This window comes from Phyllostomus discolor, chromosome 4, assembly GCF_004126475.2.
Source record: "Phyllostomus discolor isolate MPI-MPIP mPhyDis1 chromosome 4, mPhyDis1.pri.v3, whole genome shotgun sequence".
Lineage (NCBI taxonomy): Eukaryota > Metazoa > Chordata > Mammalia > Chiroptera > Phyllostomidae > Phyllostomus > Phyllostomus discolor.
In genome coordinates this window covers 169,273,169-169,291,775 of record NC_040906.2, presented here as the reverse complement: position 1 = coordinate 169,291,775, position 18,607 = coordinate 169,273,169, and the positions used below count along the sequence as shown (strand labels likewise).

General features: G+C 36.3%; 1 protein-coding gene across 3 annotated transcripts; it reads left to right on the top strand.

The window, feature by feature from the left end:
* Positions 1-70: 70 nt before the first annotated feature.
* TUBE1 (tubulin epsilon 1) lies at positions 71-18,389 on the top strand. 3 transcript variants are annotated; one of them, XM_028509282.2, is made up of 12 exons: positions 71-179; positions 280-353; positions 951-1,003; positions 3,214-3,271; positions 6,123-6,238; positions 7,515-7,636; positions 11,147-11,334; positions 11,549-11,724; positions 12,517-12,657; positions 16,129-16,269; positions 17,169-17,343; positions 17,678-18,389. In XM_028509282.2, the coding sequence occupies exons 1-12, from the start codon at positions 155-157 to the stop codon at positions 17,834-17,836; spliced, it is 1,428 nt and encodes a 475-aa protein (XP_028365083.1). In that variant the 5' UTR covers positions 71-154; the 3' UTR covers positions 17,837-18,389. The 3 variants fall into 3 exon arrangements, with proteins under 3 accessions (XP_028365083.1, XP_035880479.1, XP_035880480.1); XM_036024586.1 differs by lacking the exon at positions 71-179 and having other exon boundaries at positions 353-476; XM_036024587.1 differs by lacking the exons at positions 71-179; positions 280-353; positions 951-1,003 and adding an exon at positions 2,207-3,044.
* The last annotated feature ends 218 nt before the right edge of the window (positions 18,390-18,607 follow it).

The following is an 18,607-nucleotide window of genomic DNA, read 5'->3' as shown; positions in this document are numbered from 1 at the left end:
CTTCGAGTGAGAACCTAGAGAGTGGAGACGGCAGCAACTTGCGACAGCAGAGGGACTTACGGCTGCCCCGCCCCCGGGAAGCGCCGTGGGCGGGCCGAGGAAATACAAAGGGTAGCGCGGGCTCTCGCGGGCTCTGTGCAGGCAGACCCGCAGTATGACCCAGTCGGTGGTCGTACAGGGTAAGCTGAACCGGGAGGGTGAGGACCCAGCCGGCGCTGAGCCCAGGGGCCTTGTTAGCCGCCTAATGTCTGCTCCTTTTCTTCCTCTCCCGGATCGCAGTCGGCCAGTGCGGAAACCAGATCGGCTGCTGTTTCTGGGACTTGGCGCTGAGGGAGCACGCTGCGGTCAACCAGGTACCCGCCCTGCCTCCGGACAGCCCTCCTCGCCTGTCACTGCAAGGTTTACTCTGTTGAGCTTTTACCTGATGGATATTCGTTGTATCGGACCTTATCAGCAAAGAGCAAACGTTTTTAAACGTATTGCTCGATAGACACATAGTAAACTGAACTGGCAGAGACGTTTCCCTAATTCTCAGGGTCTCATCTTTATCAGCATTCTTGTGAAGACCAATGAGATAGTATATGTGAAAACACCTTGTAAATAGTTAACGTGTGGTATTCCTTGATTGTAAAAAAGGCAACTTGTGGTATTCCTTGATTTAACCAATCAGCATTTAAAATGATCACCAAGAATTCAGAGGAAGCTCTCATTTGATTCTGCAGTCCTATGAGGACTTCAACACTCTTCCTTGAATTTAAGGCATAGGTCTCAGGGCATTTACTCTTCTGTAGATCGGAAGAATCAGTCAAAGCATTTTATGATAATTTGCTTTTACTTATCTAACCACACATCAGCCTTTACAGAATTATGGTGTTATTAAATTGAAAGGACTTCATTTGGGAAAGAGGCAAAACTTAATCAAACGTTGTAAATATTTTCTTTCTTTTTAGAAGGGAATTTATGATGAGGCAATAAGCAGCTTCTTTAGAAATGTGGATACCAGGTAAGTTGGTATTAAAGTCTATCACATACTGCAGTGATTTTCAACTAGTATTCCGTGGCATATTGGTGTGCTGCAAGAATTTTTAAAACATGCAATAACTGACAACTTAGGGGCACTGACCTCTTTTTCCCTTAAGTTATCAAATGAAAAAAATGACAACAGCCAACACAATATAGCCATCTGGTGTGAATGAATCAAAATCGTACCTATTATTTTTTGCCTGATCAGCAAAAAATACATTTTTGGTGTGCCACAGAATTTTAGTAATTAGTTTAAGTGCCATGAGATGAAAAAATGTCAAAATCGCTGACATAGCATAATGATACTTTTCATGTCAACAGATTGAACCAGAATTCTTCAAAGGACAAAAAAATAGTTGATAACTGTAAAGTTGTCTGGCATTTTTGTTTGCTTTTCTCATTAAAATCGTATTTCTCATTCTCATATCATTCTTCAGAGCAGGACAACAGGTTTTCTTTTGACTATATTAAGTAACAAAAAGAAGCTTTACCTGGCTGGCGTAGCTCAGTGGATTGAGCGTGGGCTGGGTACCAAAGTGTCCCAGGTTCGATTCCCAGCCAGGGTACATTCCTGGGTTGCAGGCCATAACTCCCAGCAACCACACATTGATGTTTCTCTCTCTCTCTCTCTCTATCTCCCTCCCTCCCCTCTCTAAAAATAAATAAATAAATAAAATCTTTTAAAAAAAAAACAAAAAGAAGCTTTAGTGTGCCTTCTTTTAACTTGAAAGTGTAAATAAAGTTTTACTTAAAAGGAGTGCTAAAAAGTGCTCCTAGGTATCTTGTTAATGCATCCAGTAATAGCTAACTTTTGAAAGAAAAATATATTGTTTACATTTATGTTATTCATGGTTAGGAATATTGGCTCTATGAATAGAATGTGTTGAAAGGGAGAACGCTGTCAGATTACTTTTGTTTATTTAATAAAGGGTACATGTAGTTATATATCTCTATCTGAAAGTAATTTGACATTCAAGGTTTGTTCATAAGCTCTTTTTTTTTTTTAATCCTTACCCAAGGATATGTTTATTGATTTTGGAGAGAGAGGAAGGGAGAGAGAAAGAGAATAACATCAATGTGAGAGAAACATTGATGTGAGAGAGAAACATTGATCTGTTGCCTCCTGTATATACCCTGACTAGGGTATGAACTCACAACCTAGGTATGTGCCCTGACCCGGGATCAAACCCGCAGCCTTTTGGTGTACAGGAGGATGTTCCAACTGACTGAATCTGGCCAGGGCTCTTCATAAGCTTTCAATCTTAAATTATTAAGATCATGCATCTTCAAAACACTTAAAGCTAAACTGGTGGTTTGAACTGAAAAAATGCATACTTAATATCTAATTTGAATTAGTTGGTTGGGTATTTGCGGAAGTTATCTCCAAGTTTAGTCCTCCACTTGGTGAATTCTAGAGTCTGACCCTTAGGCTTGCAAACTCAGAAACCTTGTTGACAACTTGAGAATGGGTCCAGTGCTGTCTAGTACAGGCAGATACACCAAACTAAAGGCAGAAAGTCAATGTCATCAAGTCTGTCACAGCCTGTGTCACATCTCACTTCGGCCATTATAGTGTGAATGCAGGTAGTATATAAACAAATGGGTGTAGGTGTTGATACATGTTTAGTTATAACAGGAAACCTTGTTAATGGTGGTTTAAGTGATAAAGATATCCAGTTACTTCAGATACAAATCAGGAAATTGAATGTTCTAGGTTTGGAGAAGTGCCTTAAAGACCAAGATTCTGTCTATCGTTTCATTATTCTTAGTGTTTTGACTTTTTGCCTCTATGTTTATTACCTTACAACTGAAATGGCAGCTTCCAATCTAGGAATCACATTCATGTTCATGTTCAAGGTAGGAAAATGGAAGAATTGGCACCAACTGCATCTCCTTTTTACTAGAAAAGCGTCCCAAAATACCTTTCTCTTCTCATTTGACAGAACTGAATTACATGGGCAGCACTAACTACAAAGGAAGCCAGGGAAATAAGTCCCTCACTTTTTTAGCCTTAATGGGAGGTAGGCATGGGAGATGATTTGGAATGGTGACTCCTGTTTTATCTTTTGTGTCTGTCTCACCTGGCCTATAAGTGGCTTTATTATATAAATGGAAGTCAACTTCAATACCTGATAGCTCTAATAGCCATGGAAGATCTTATGATTTTTTTCCTTATTTTTTATCTTTCAGAGTGGTTGGTGATGGTGGCAGTATTTCCAAGGGGAAAATTTGTTCTTTAAAAGCACGAGTAAGATATATATACTTGGCATCTTTCATTGCATGTGTTTTTAAAATAACTATATTTCTGTAATAATCATGACAGTAAATTTTAACTTCTCGAATTCAAAAAAGTACTTACTAAGCCACATGTAATATAATTAAGCAGACATTTGTGTCTACCTGAAACTTTAGGGGGAATATTTTGTGCTTAAAGTAAAAACACTGCATATTTACCATTTTTTCCTAAATCTTTCAGAAGAAATATGTCTAGATAAATGATGAAACATTTCTTAACTCTTGCATTATTATGTATTAAGTACAGACCTCTTGAACAAACGTATTTTCAGTCAGTAGCCCATTCATTCCAACAACACTTCTTTTCAGTGATTGTCTACAACAAACTTTTTTTCCAGTTATTAATTAGTAACCTTTGACTTTAACACAAGTTTAGATGCCAAGGAAGTGACTGAGGTGATAAGGATCAGATCTGGAGTACTGGCTAAAAGAATGGAAAGCAGTAGTGTTGTACCTGGGAACCGTTTTGTATCTTTGTTGTCCTTGAAAAACAAATTTAGGACAGAGACCATCTGCTTGTAAGCTGTTAGCATAATTAATCAACACTTGGTATATTCCATGCCATAGACAGTGCTAACATCCCAGTCCATATCTTACACAGAAAAAGAAGTGTTGATATTTCCTATACTGCTCCCAATTTGAGCTCTTTCCTACTGCCATGTCAGCAGGCAAGGTGGAGGAAACTATTGGAAAAGAATACATCAGTGTGTTTCTGTAGGCTTTGATTTGTCCTAGAAGGTGCTCTTCCACTTCTCCGTGGGAGCATTGGCATTACAGGGCTGTGATTACTGAGGAGCCTAGGCTTCAGACGATTTGGTTGTTGGGCCCCTCCACTGTCTCAAGGATCTGAAGTTGAGGCAAATACTCAGAACTTGGTAAATTTTATGTTACAGTTAAGGGAATGCTCAATGCCAGAAGGCTATCACCAGGTGGCTGCGGAAGAAAATAAGAAACATCAAATTCTGGAACAGTGGTGACACCAGACTTGGGATTGCTAAGCAAGGAACCCAGAGTCATTTCTCCTAATTTTAATTAATTTCCAAGAAAAGATCAGAATAGTTATGTAATCCGTCAGGGTTTTAATGCTAAGTGACTGTGACAGTGATGATGTTTCCAAAACTGAGGTTGAAGTGCTTGAATGTCAGCCTGTTTTCTGTTGGCTGCTGCGTTTGCCAGGTTGCAGTAATGGAGGGTATGGCCTAAATATGTTTAATCTCGGTCACCATTTCAGAGACAGTAACTAAATGGTTTCTTCAGGCCCCCCAAAAATGTTTAATCTTCCACAAATGATTTCAATAAATCTATTTGGAATAAGGCTACTATATGGTAAAAATCGCATATTCTTAAAAATCCCTAAAATTACCAGTAAATACCCCTATATTGCCTTGTCTATGTAGGGCATATGTATATTTATTATTGTATGTAAAGGAGCACGTTTATAAATAATTTGAGTTTTTCTAATATACTGCTATAATAATACTGTGTCAAATAGTATTATACAATTAAAATACAATGTTTCTAATATACTGTGTAATACTATTTTAATTGCCAGCTACAATAAAATAATTAACTACATAAATAGTTGAATTCACAAATTGTAACTCCACTGAAGTCAGTATTCTAGAAATATCAAACTTGACTCTCTTTCTTCAATAAGATGGTACAGCATATAGTTCAGTGGTTAGGAGTCCATATTCTGCACCCTGGCTAGCCAGGTTTGAATCTCTGCTCTACCACTTACTAGCAGGGTGATCATTGCCAAGTTATTCAACTTTTCTAGGCCTCAGTTTCCTCAATGTGTAAAGCAGGGATAGTTATAGTACCTATACGTAGGGTTGTGAGGGTTAGATGGGGTGGTACATGTAAGTACTTAGAATGGTGGCATATGTAGTAAGTGCTGAACATTAATGATCACAAGGGCTAAAAACGCCCATAAACCTGGCACTTTTCTCTGTGACAGTGAATTAGTGTTAATAGCTTTATAGTATACCCTAAGATTATTTCAGAATGTTTTCTTCAGCTTTGCTGTATCTATTTAACTACTGCTTCCCCTCACTATAGAAAATATGGGAAGTAAAGCACAAGACAGTGCAGGTACAGGGTATATAGTGCCCTTGCCAATCTATCTCTGCTTACATTTTGCTGTATTTCCTTCCAGTCTTCTTTATTCTTTCCATAATTAATTCTATGTTTTATATTCTATTTTTCCTCTTAGTAATGGAGATTCTCTCCTATGTCAGTAAAGTTTATGGTAATGAATTAGATTATGAGTTACTTGGGGGAGGACTCTAGTCATCTTTGTCATCTACCTAGTGCTTTGGCTTTGCACACTTACTGGCTTTAATTGGACAATTTTTGTGATTCGGGCAGCATGGTCACGCCTAGTGAGCAAATGCGTTAATGCACCTTCCATTGAGACTTTTCTCTGGTTAAGATTACCTTATACATTTCTGAGACCATGTTCTCAAGAAATTTAGTCACATAGACACATGAATGAAAGAATAGTTAGAAAATCAGTTGAGGGGATTATTTAGTTCCTTCCCCCCACCCCCCCACCCCCCCACTTGATAATTTGGAGTATGGTAAGACTTGAATCTATCTTTTACTGGGTTTCACCTTTCGAGCAGAGTGAAATTATTTCTTAAGTTTTATATCAGAGCCTACATAAAGATTTAAATAAAGATGTGATTAAGCTTAAATTATAAAAAGAACAATGCAGCTTTTAGCTCCTAAGTTATTTTCATTTACAGAGTGACTAACTCTAAAGAAAAATACGCTGATTCAATTTTATTTCTGTTCCTCAGGCTGTCTTGATTGACATGGAGGAAGGGGTAGTAAATGAAATTCTGCAGGGACCTTTGAGAGATGTATTTGATAGCAAGCAGCTCATCACGGATATTTCTGGCTCAGGGAATAATTGGTGAGAATATGCTAAACATTAAAATGAGCAGTATTTCCTTCACTCTAATAGGTTCCGCTGACATGAAATGAGAATGCAACTTGCCATACCTAATTCTAGGCCTTTCAGCCATCATCGTTTCCTTGATAAATGGTAGTGTTTCAGAATTTTTAGAAGCCCCCTATATCCTACTTCTTTCTCATTGTTTTAAGAAAAAGGTGAATCATGAAAAATCGATTTGCTAAATTCCCTCGTTGTCAATTGAATCTTGCATAATGCTAAATAGTGAAAAGTTATAAGTAGTTTTATAAACTGTTCACTTACCTGTATTATTTGACTCTCAAGTTCATCCACTGGTCAGATTTAATAGAATTGTCACAGAGATGCCAGCCAGACCAGTGTCCCAGCATTCAAGCTCAGCCAAGGCTCTGTTTGGCCCGTAATTACAATGGCTGTGCCTCTGTAATGGTAAAAAGCTCCAACAGTGATCATTTAAATTTTTACATTTAGACTTGTTTAAAACTTCAGTAGCTCCTTGCTGTTTGTAAATCTAATATTTATTATTTAATTAATAACTACTTGCAGTCCATCACTTGAGTGCATAATGTGTAATGATGTATAATTTTACTAAAGCATGAATTTGAATCTTGTGTTCTGGGAGAGTCTCTTGGGGAAAACCAGCCAGTCACTAAATGAGTCCACCTGACCTTCCAATTGGCTTTTCTCTGATCCTGAATAACTTATTCTATAACTTTTGAGTTATACCTGACTGCATATTGTGAGAAAATCATGCTTATTTTTTAGTTCATCGTAGTGCTACTTGGAAATTTGGGCAGGTAAAAGGCTTGCAGATCCTGATGAATATTAGTTTTCTACTGTGTGCCCTTTCATCTAGTAATAACATGATGTGACCAGTGCTTTTCTCCTTTTAAACGAAAACTGTTTAAAATTTTTTGTCTTTCTGCTGACCATGTTGTGACCACATTCTGCTTTTTATATATAAAAGTCACTGCAATTATAGTTCTTTAAATGGAAATGAGAAAAACTGTAAAACTAAAATCTTTTGTTGTAATTATAGCTTAAGAAAAAATAAGAAAAATTTAGAAAACCATAGTTTACTATCCATTGATAATGATCTATATCTTATCAGGATATCTAAGGATTATACACATATATTTGCAAAATTTTCTACCTAGTATCTTTGAGATATCATGATTTATTGATATGAATCAGGGATCAGAAATAAAATCTTGAAATAATGCAAGGAATTTCTTTAAGCCTATATTCTTTTTTTCAGGGCTGTGGGGCACAAAGTGTTTGGCCATCTTTATCAAGAACAGATTTTAGAGAAACTCAGAAAGTCGGCAGAGCACTGTGATTGTTTGCAGTGTTTTTTTGTAATACATTCCATGGGAGGAGGTAAAGCTGTTCATTTATTTGCCTGTAACAATATGAAAGTGCAAGTGGGAGCTCATTTGTAAACATAAGTCTTGTTTTCCATCCCATGCCTGATAGAGAACTGTTAAGAGTGTGTGTGTTTATGAATGTGTATACATAACAGCTTTTTATATTAATTTATTAAAGTGTGTCACTAGTACTATTTAGAAAAAATACACCCTTTTAAGAGTTAATACAAAAAAGTCAGTAGAATGGAATCTGAAATTTTTCTTCTATGTTTAGTTTATTTTGTAAATTTCCAGCTACATTTCAGTATATATGAGCTTTTGGGAAATGCTGGCTTTCTCCTAAGAGTTTGCTTGTGCATTCTTTATCCTAACTAGAGCTAAGTATTTCTGGTATATTCACAGGTAGACTTGTAAAAAACTATCCTTTCTATAACTACCTACAAAACTTTGTTGTGTTCAGTAAGTAAAAGAAATCATTTTAGTGAACCTTCAGTCATTCCTCACGTGGTAATGAATCGCCTTGGCCTATAACAAATGATCTGCATGGCCCCATTTCCCGGGGATCCTGTACTGTGCAAGTGAATCTTTTGCTCCCTGTTCCATGAAATAGAAACAGATCATAATATGCTAATTTCATAATAGGATTAGGTGATTTTAAAAGAAAAATTTGCCATGCTTTTCCTTCAAGCTGAGATTAAGATTTTATATTCAGCAGGTTATATACAGTTGACTTTATAGATATCTATTATTCATTGTGATCCATTTTACAATTAAAGTCACAATTGCTATGTAACATGCTTATGGAAGACCATCATAATCATTAAATTAAGAACCAAATGTTTTTGTACTAGTATAATTAGCATGCAAGTTTGAGTAAGTTTTTCTAAAAAACAATTTGAATTATAGTTCATTTTGGTGCCTTTTTAATCCCTCTATTACTCAAAATCTCAGAATATTATAACTCATAATTCACTGAAAATAACAAAAATATTTGAAATAATACTGAAAGTAAAAAATGGAGGTCTCCTTTCCCACATTCACTCCCTAGTGTCTCCTCACAGGTTACTAAGCTGACGATGTCATTCTTCCAGATTTTTTCTATGACTTTTAGAAGTATGCACGTGCTGTGTTTTTACATAAACAAGATTATGCAATATGTATTATTCTGTAATTTTTTCACTTTATGTTTTTCCCAAGTGTCTTTCATTATCAGCTGTCTCATAGAATTCAATTGCATAAATAGGTAACAATTGTGAAAGTGAGTCTTCAGTGATGGATGTTCATTTGGGGTGTTTAGTTATCACAATCCCCAGTAAACATCTGGTACATATGTCTCTGTTCATTTGTGCCACTATAGCTGTAGGCAATATTCCTAGAAAGGAAAGTGAGATCAAAGAATATGTACATTTTAACTTTTGACTGATTACTAAATATCTTACATTATTGCACCAATCCATATTATTAGCAACAATTTATAAAAGTTTACTTCCCCACACTTATCACCATCACAAAGTATTATGAGACATAAATCTAATATGTTCAAAATTATACTGTTTTAAATTGCATTCCTTTAATTAGAAGATAAGTTGAGCATCTTCACATCTATTTTCCACTTGGTTTATCTTGAGTTAGATATTTATATACTTAGCCCATTTATTAGTGCATTCCTATTTTTTGGTTGTTGATTTGTGAGACCTCTTTATTAAAGAAATTTAGTCCTCCATCATATGTGTTGAAGACTTTTTCTTAGTTTGCCTTTTTATTAGTTTATGGTTTCTTTATATATGTATAGAAATTTCGCTTATTTTTCATGGAATCAAACTTGTCTTTTCTATAATGGCTTTGGTTTTGTATAATGCTTAGAAATTCCTTCTCATTAAAGATTAACCAAAAAAATCCCCCTCACTTTGATCCAGTATTTTTAACACCATAGACTCTTACTACTTATCTATATGTGTTAGAGCATTGGCTTTTAACTTTTTAATCAGAACAGCATGAAATATATTTTACATCACAACCAAACACACACACAAACATATACAAACAGAGGACTCAAAAAACATTACCACCTACACCACATGCAACACATTGGTATTTCTACTGTTATATTTAAAAAAACAAAATACTGGTCCTAACCTAATAAATTAGTTTCATAGACCACTATTAGTTCACAACCTATAGTTTAAAAAACATCAGCTTAGAATACTCCAGTTTTACCTCTTCAAAGTTCTTAAAAATTTCTGAATTTATTTAAATGTAACTATGTGTCAGAAAGTTATCTGAAAGGGATTCCTAGAATTTCTGCTTTTAAATAAAAGCAGTAAAAAAGTAAAAGTAGTAAAAAAAAGTTTCCTACTTGAAAATATTGTAAATTCAAGGTAGTAATGCTCAATTTCAAACAATTTTAACTTAGTGTTTAAGTTGCTTAAGTCATGATAGTATTCTTCATGATTAAGTTTGTTGAGGTCTGTCCAGAAAGTATCCATCTGAGTAATATGAAAAATAGAGGCATTTATTGAAGAGGATAAAAGATACAAGAAACATTGTATATAGGACAATGACACCTCAGTCCCCTTCAAAGTAGGCACCTTGGGACCTCACACAGTTCTCCCAATCCCCATCAGCTGCCCTATCATATTTTCCTGAATCTCATTGACAGTCTGAAATCTTTTCCCTTTCAAAGGTGATTTTAGTTTTGGGAAAAGCCAGGAGTAGCAGGGCACCCAATCTGCACTGTAGGGAGACTGAGTCACCTGGGTGATTTGATGTTTCTCCAAAAACTCTGCACGAGACATGATACATGAGCAGGCACATTGTCATAATGAAGCTGCCAATCACCAGTTGCCCATAGCTGCAACATTCTGAGTCATCCAAATGGTCTCCACGGAGGAATGTTCAAGCTTAAAGCAAAATTTGATGCACATTTGTTGCTCTACTTGCTTACTCATTTTGAATGTGACAGCCACACAGTACACATGCTCACTCAATGGCATCTACCGCCCCCACTGACTATTACAGTGAGGTCATCATTGTTCATGCATGCACATTCCAGTCCACTCGTCTTGGCTGTCGGGTTATATCAATGTTGCACAAACGGTTCTTGTTACATTAACAATGGCTGAACTTTTTCTGGACAGACCAAAATGTTATGATAGTTTTCATTTTTTATAGTTGCCTAATATCAAGTGTAGTCTGAATGCTGTCTTATTTGAATTTTTTATCCTTCATTCTGTTCTCTTGGCATAATAGAGATATAACTTAACTGTGAAAACAAGTGAAATACAGAAAGCCCTCCCAACCTCACAGTAAGAATCAACAGATTAAATTTAGAACTTCAGTCCTCACTACCCATGTTGTCTTCATTTCCTTATTTGAAATTAGATTAGATAATGTATAATCACAGGTGTAAGTTGAAAATTAAAAGTTCTTAATATATATTTCTACAAAAAAGTAAAATTCCAAGTTCCTCACAGTTATATTCTGAACCATTTATGCTGTTTTCTTTTTGAAATTCAACCCTCAGGAACAGGATCTGGACTTGGCACATTTCTTTTAAAGGTGCTTGAGGACGAATTCCCAGAAGTATACAGATTTGTGACTTCAATTTATCCTTCTGGTGAGGATGATGTCATAACTTCACCTTACAATAGCATCTTGGCAATGAAGGAACTCAATGAGCATGCAGACTGTGTGTTGCCCGTTGACAACCAAGTAAGAAATGACATTGTAATTTATGGACATATGCATATACAGTCATTCCTGTGTTACGCTTATGTGTTTATGTGAAACATTCTTTACTCGTCAGCTTTCCCAGCTAAGAGAAAAAATAAGTTTAAATTGTTTTTCTTTCTCTTTCCTTCCTGGTAAAACGTCATCTGTATCCACTCTTCTTAATAGCTTCTCTCCAATATTTTTCTTTTAAAAGTCTTTATTTGACATCATTAGCAAAATTGACCTCATGGTGAATTCTGGAAAGTTGGGTACAACTGTAAAGCCAAAGAGTCTGGTTACCTCGAGTGCTGGGGCTTTTAAAAAGCGGCAGGAAAAGCCCTTCGATGCCATGAACAACATCGTGGCAAATTTGCTGCTCAACCTAACGAGGTAATCCTAATGATGGTGTTCACTGTGCATTTGAGGATGTTGGCAATAGCATTTTGTTTTTAGTTATTCTGAATTGTCAGAGCTTCTTTCATTTTTATTTTGTCTACTGGTTTCAAATCTTACTGTGATAGACCAGTGTTTTAATTTCTATGACTCCAAAGGAGTGTTTCCCCAGATATATTCCGTGGCATGTTACTAGGTGTTAATATAATAAAAGGTTTTATCGTAGATACACTGGAGAAACACTTGGTTAGACAAAAGTAAACATTATTTTTGCTGTGGAACATCTTAATCTATAAAACCAGTTAATCTGTACCTCGTCATTCACTGGTCCACAATATTTCCTTGTCTTTGATCGAAAAGATTATCTTGGCATTATTATATTCCAAAATATAGAGCTTATTAAGCAGATGCCTGAGGAATTTAGTAAAGATTACAGAATAAATAAATAATTATTGACCCATATGTGTTTAACTAGGTCTATAGTCTGTTTTTAGTAAGATATTTTTATATATGTAATGAGCAACTGTAATGCTGTGTTGGTTATGCTTCAGATAAGCCAGAAATAAGAGTTACTATAGAAGTTGTATTATACTTTAAATATATTTATACATCATGTTCATGATACTAAATTTCACTAATACAGGGGGAAAGAATATATGTTCTCTACTAAAGAACAGGGGATGAAAGTATTTAATATTTAAGAACATGCCTGCTGAATAAATCAAGCTACATTTAAAGTGTATAACTATACAATTAATTTTTTCTCATGCTTTACTGTTAATTTTTTAGCTCTGCAAGGTTTGAAGGATCCCTTAATATGGACCTTAATGAAATCAGCATGAATTTAGTTCCTTTTCCTCAGCTACATTATCTTGTGTCAAGCCTAACACCTCTGTATACACTGGCAGATGTTAACATTCCTCCTCGAAGGTGAGCTGTAGTAACTTTATTCCAGTTACTTGAGAACTTGAATTACCTTTTTAAAAAATGTAAGAGAAAAGTTTATAATAACTCTACTTCTTCGTATCACTTTTTTATGAGAAATATATAAAATACAGTTGATGACAGCCATTTTTCCATTGTATGAATGTGTCTTTATTTAGAAGTCATTGTTTAAAAAAATCAATATTAAACTGTTTGAAATTAAATCTAATAATTAAATATCTAGGCGTATGAAAATTAATATATAAGATTTAAGGGCCTTGAAGTTTGACATACTTAAGTCTGAATCCAGTTCTCTCACTAGTAGCAAGTTTGCCACTATTTTTGTTTTTCTTTTTTTAATATAGTTTATTGATTTTGCTATTACAGTTGTCCCGTTTCCCCCCTGCACTCCCCTCCACCCTGCATACCCCCTCCCACCCACATTCCCCCCTTTAGTTCATGTCCATGTGTCTTAAGTTCTTTAGCTTCTACATTTCCCATACTATTCTTACCCTCCCCCTGTCTATTTTCTACCTACCATCTATGCTACTTATTCTCTGTACCTTTTCCCTCTCTCTCTTCTTCCCACTCCCCTGTTGCTAACCCTCCATGTGATCTCCATTTCTGTGGTTCTGTTCCTGTTCTAGTTGTTTGCTTAGTTTGTTTTTATTTTTGTTTTAGGTGTGGTTGTTAATGATTGTGAGTTTGCTGTCATTTTACTGTGCATGTTTTTTATCTTCTTTTTCTTAGATAAGTTCCTTTAACATTTCATATAATAAGGGCTTGGTGATAATGAACTCCTTTAACTTGACCTTATCTTAGAAGCACTTTATCTGCCCTTCCATTCTAAATGAAAGCTTTGCTAGATAGAGCAATCTTGGATGGAGGTCCTTGTCTTTCATGACTTGGAATACTTCTTTCCAGCCCCTTCTTGCCTGTAAGGTCTCCTTTGAGAAATCAGCTGACAGTCTTATGGGAACTCCTTTGTAGGTAACTGTCTCCTTATCTCCTGCTGCTTCTAGGATTCTCTCCATTTTAATCTTGGGTAGTGTAATTATGATGTGCCTTGGTGTGTTAATCCTTGGGTCCAACTTTTTGGGGACTCTCTGAGGTTCCTGGACTTCCTGGAAGTCTATTTCCTTTACCAGATTGGAGAAGTTCTCCTTTATTATTTGTTCAAGTAACTTTTCTACTTATGGCTCTTCCTCTTCTCCTTCTGGCACCCCTATGATTCAGATGTTGGAATGTTTAAAGATGTCCTGGAGGTTCCTAAGCCTCTCCTCATTTTTCTGGATTCTTATTTCTTCATTCTGTTCTGATTGAATGTTTCTTTCCTCCTTCTGGTCCATATCGTTGATTTGAGTCCCAGTTGCCTTCGCATCATTGTTGGTTCCCTATGCATTTCCCTGTGCATTTGCCTTTATTTCACTTAGCATAGCCTTCATTTTTTTCATCTAATTTGTAACCAAATTCAGCCAAATCAGTGAGCATCCTGATCACCAGTGCTTTGAACTGTGCATCTGATATGTTGGCTATCTCTTCATCACTTAGTTGTATTTTTTCTGGAGCTTTGATCTGTTCTTTTTTTTTGGTCTCAACACGTCTGTTACATAGTTAGGGGCGGAACCTTAGGTGTTCACCAGGGTGGGGCAACCCACTTTGCTGCGTTGTGATGCTGTGTGGGAGGGAGGGGTCCTAGAGGGAACAGTGGCACTTGCTCCACTCTGCTGGATTTCAGTCACTTCCCCTGCTTCCCCCAAGCAATCTGGGCCCTTCTGGTGCTGGTTCCCAGGTAGGTGGGTTTGTGTGTGTTCTAGGACCCTGTGGGTTTCTCCAGCAAACTCTCCCGTGAGGTTTGAGTCTCTCCTGGAACCTCAGTCCCCACAGGTGTTTTCAGTTGGTGTTTTGAGGCTTTATTTTCCCGTCCTGGAACCCTGGGTTGCTCAGTCTATCTGGCTCCCCAGTTTCGCCTGGTTTATCTGTGCAAATGTGGGACTGCCCAGTCCACCAGACCCCTAGTGCACCTCACCCTTCCACAATCTGCTGCCTGGCTGGTTCCTCCCAGCTACCCGACTCCACCCTTCCTACCTGTCTAGATGAATGTTTCTTTAACTCCTTGATTGTCGGACTTCCACGCAGTTCAATTTTCTGTCAGTACTGGTTGTTTTTTTGTTTCTAAATTTTTGTTGTCCTTATTTTGGTTGTGCTAGGAGGCACAGTGTGTTTACCTACGCCTCCATCTTGGCTGGAAGTCTATTTTTAGTTTTTCTCATCTGTGAAAATGAGAGTCGAAGCATCCACCTCATACACCTATTAGGTGTATTAAATAATGTTAATTCTGTACCTAGTTCATTTTTAGCAAATGAAAACAATAAGTATGCAAGTGTATTTTTTTTAATTTCATATTTCTAATGTAAGAAAAGGTAAGTATCCCAATAATTATAAATGCCTGCTTAATAGTTTTTTCTGTTTTATGACAAAAGATGGATCAAGAATTAAGTTTGACCACTTGTTGTTTAGCAGTTAACCTTTTCTGGATTTCCTTGACTCCACAAAAATGCCAGAAAGCACATACACACCAAATTTTGAATCCAATAGCAAAGGATGCATGAATGCCCAAAGCTCACAATCCCCAAAGGGAGATCTCTAATCCATCTCACTATAGGATAATCAGGATAGAATGTAGGCTTCATTGGAGGAGATTTTCTGTTGGTGTTCACTGCTGGGTCTCAGTACTTAGAATCAAGCTTGGTACATAGTAGACATTCAGTAAATATCTGTTGAATGAATAGGTAGCGTAGTGTGACTTCTGTAGCTCTTCGCAGACGTGATGCAAATTCAGCACAGAGCTCTGGCTAGAGATATCTAAGGATCCTAATCATACTTGTATTGAATTAAATGGGGCATGTTAAGGACCTGCAAGGCTGTGTACTGTTAGATGTGAACTTTGTTGGTCACCCCTGCCTTCTGCTCTTTAACTCAAGGATTAAAGAATGAAGTTAGAAGACTCCATTCACTTAAAAGTGTTCCTTTTTAGGAACACTACTACAGAGTTCCATCTTTGATAAGAGAGCCTAACATTGTCCTTTGATGGTTTCCTCTGGATTATTCCTAATTTATGATGTATTTTACAGTGATAAAGTAATCTCTTAATATTGTCAGCTTTTAATTAGTTTTGATAGTTGTGATACAAGAAGTAGATAAGCATCCTGAAATAAGTAATAACGACGCAAGTTCCCAAAATCAGTACTTCACAGAGCTCACTAATGATACAGTTAACATTTTGTTGCTGAAATCACCAATATATTACAGAAGATTTTTATTCCGAAAAATAAGATGTTATATGACCTCCCCTGTGTTCATATTCCATTAAAGATTGCTGAGAAGATTACAGCACAAATTACTATCTTTCCATTTTATAGTTATACAGAGAAGATGTAATATTTTGTATAAACAGCACCTCTGGATTTGTTCTAGGTTGGATCAGATGTTTTCGGATGCCTTTAGTAAAGATCATCAGCTAATTCAGGCTGACCCCAAACATAGTCTGTACCTCGCCTGTGCCCTCATGGTTAGAGGAAATGTCCAGATTTCAGATCTTCGCAGAAATATTGAAAGGTTTGATTTTATATATATATATTTTTAAGATTTTATTTATTTATTTAGAGAGGGGGGAGGGAGGGAGAAAGAGAGGGAGAGAAGCATGGATGTGAGAGAGAAACATCGATCAGTTGCCTCTCACATGCTCCTAACCAGGGACCAGGCCTACAAGCCAGGCATGTGTCCTGACCAGGAACAGAACCCATGACCTTGCACATTGTGGGATGACGCCCAAGCAACTGAGCCATGCCAGCCAGGGTGGTTTTATACTTTTCTCAAGATAATTAGTTATGTGTATTGCTTATGACAGTGGTAGCACAGTGGTTAGGGTGGCCTGTTGCCGAATTCTAGCATTACCACTTAGGTAGAGTGTGAGTTTGAGCAAGCTACATAGCCTCTGTTAGCATTATTTTCCTCAAATGTAAAATAAGAATAATAATAGTACAAAGCTGTTATTTACAAGTACTAAATCATGTATGAGACGTTTCATTTCCTGAAAGTGTTAGAATACTTAACTATTATGTTTATTACCACCACTACTACCACTCCACTTCTAAGTTTCTGTTTTACTATTTCTTGACAGTCTGCTTTTAAGAAAACTGCTCTGTTGAATTACAAAGTGAAGAAAATGATAATACCTTCATTTCTTTCCATCCCCAGATTTTCATGTTAAGGAATATGTTTCTAGCTTTCTGAATCACCATCACAACTAATCCAATGTCCTCTTACTAAATATCCCTAATTAACTGTCCAGTTAGTAGACTGTACCACTACACTGCTCATAGTAAAAAACAGATAGCTTACATTATGAACTAATGGTATCAGTAGTAGTGTCCTAGTTTAACTAATGTGGGCTGCTGTAATAATGGCAGGCATTTTTAGTACCTTAATTCTTACCATAAGTTTTTGTATCTCAGATTAAAACCTTCTCTACAGTTTGTCTCCTGGAATCAAGAAGGCTGGAAGACCAGCCTGTGTTCAGTGCCTCCCGTGGGCCACTGCCATTCATTACTAGCATTAGCAAATAACACATGTGTGAAGCCCACCTTCATGGACCTGAGAGAGAGATTCACGAGGCTCTACAAGAAAAAGGTAATTACTTATAACAGTATGTGTTTTTTTAACTATTTATGCTATATTCCACTATATGTTTGTCTATTTAAGATGTGTTCCCAAGAATTATGTTATTACAGTGCGAGTTCTCCTATCTGCTATGTTCATTGTGCTGACTGTAACTGAAGAGGACAGGCTTACTAAGACTGTCTAAATGAGAAGTCTCATGAGTTTATAGGATTTGAGTTCTCATTTCTCTTATAAATCTGAGTGAACTATCATTTTAATAAAGAATGTTTACATTATAGGGTAGTTGTACATACTAAATTTCCTGAAAATAGTCAACATAATTCAGTTTTTTTTTAATTTGTAGGCTCATCTTCATCACTATCTGCAAATCGAAGGGATGGAGGAAAGCTGTTTCTCAGAAGCCCTGTCGTCTTTATCAGCACTCATACAGGAGTACAGCCAGCTGGACGCCACGAAAAGCATGCCCGTGGAAGATCTGCCTAGACTGAGCGTAGCCGTGTAAAACAGAAACCCAAAAGACGCTTTCACTTTTTCTTAATTTCACATGTTTTTGTTTTTTTTTTTTTTTTTGTCATCTTACCTTTCTGTTTCAGAATCTTTGTAATTCAGAAAGCCTGGTTTGTGTTTTTCATATTAGGAAGTATTTTCCTGTGAGAGAGTTGTTTCATTTCATGACCAGTTGTTGGTAATACCACTGTGTGACATTAGTAAAGTCCTAGTACCTTAACTTCAAATACTGTCTTCAGATATTCCCTTTTTCTAAAACTGAGAGAGTGGAGTGCTTCAGCATTTTACTTTATTTATAATCTCATATTTAGGCATTTATACAGTAAGAATCATGGCTTCAATAAAAATTTGTACAGATATATTTTTACATTTATTTATAATTTATGTTTTCATATCGTTTAAATTCTTCTCATTCTTTCAAAGTAAGTACAGGGAGTTGAAAACCACAATATAAATATTTCTGTGAAATATCCACTGGCTTCAGGGATAGTTTTTATTACAGCTACTGAGGTTTTGTTTCTTTGGATAATCTTGTTTGCACTGCACTCCACAATTTACATTTGTAATATATATTTGTTTTAAATTATTTTTAAGTAATGCTTTGTTATTAAGCTAGCTGATTTTGTAATAATAAATGTCCCTATTTTTGAACAGCGCTACTTGTTATTATTGTTTTGCTTGTCACTGTACAAACACACATTATAAAGCTTGACATCTTCCTCCAAACTTTACAGTAAATGGCTATCATCCTCTGGTGAAAGTCTTC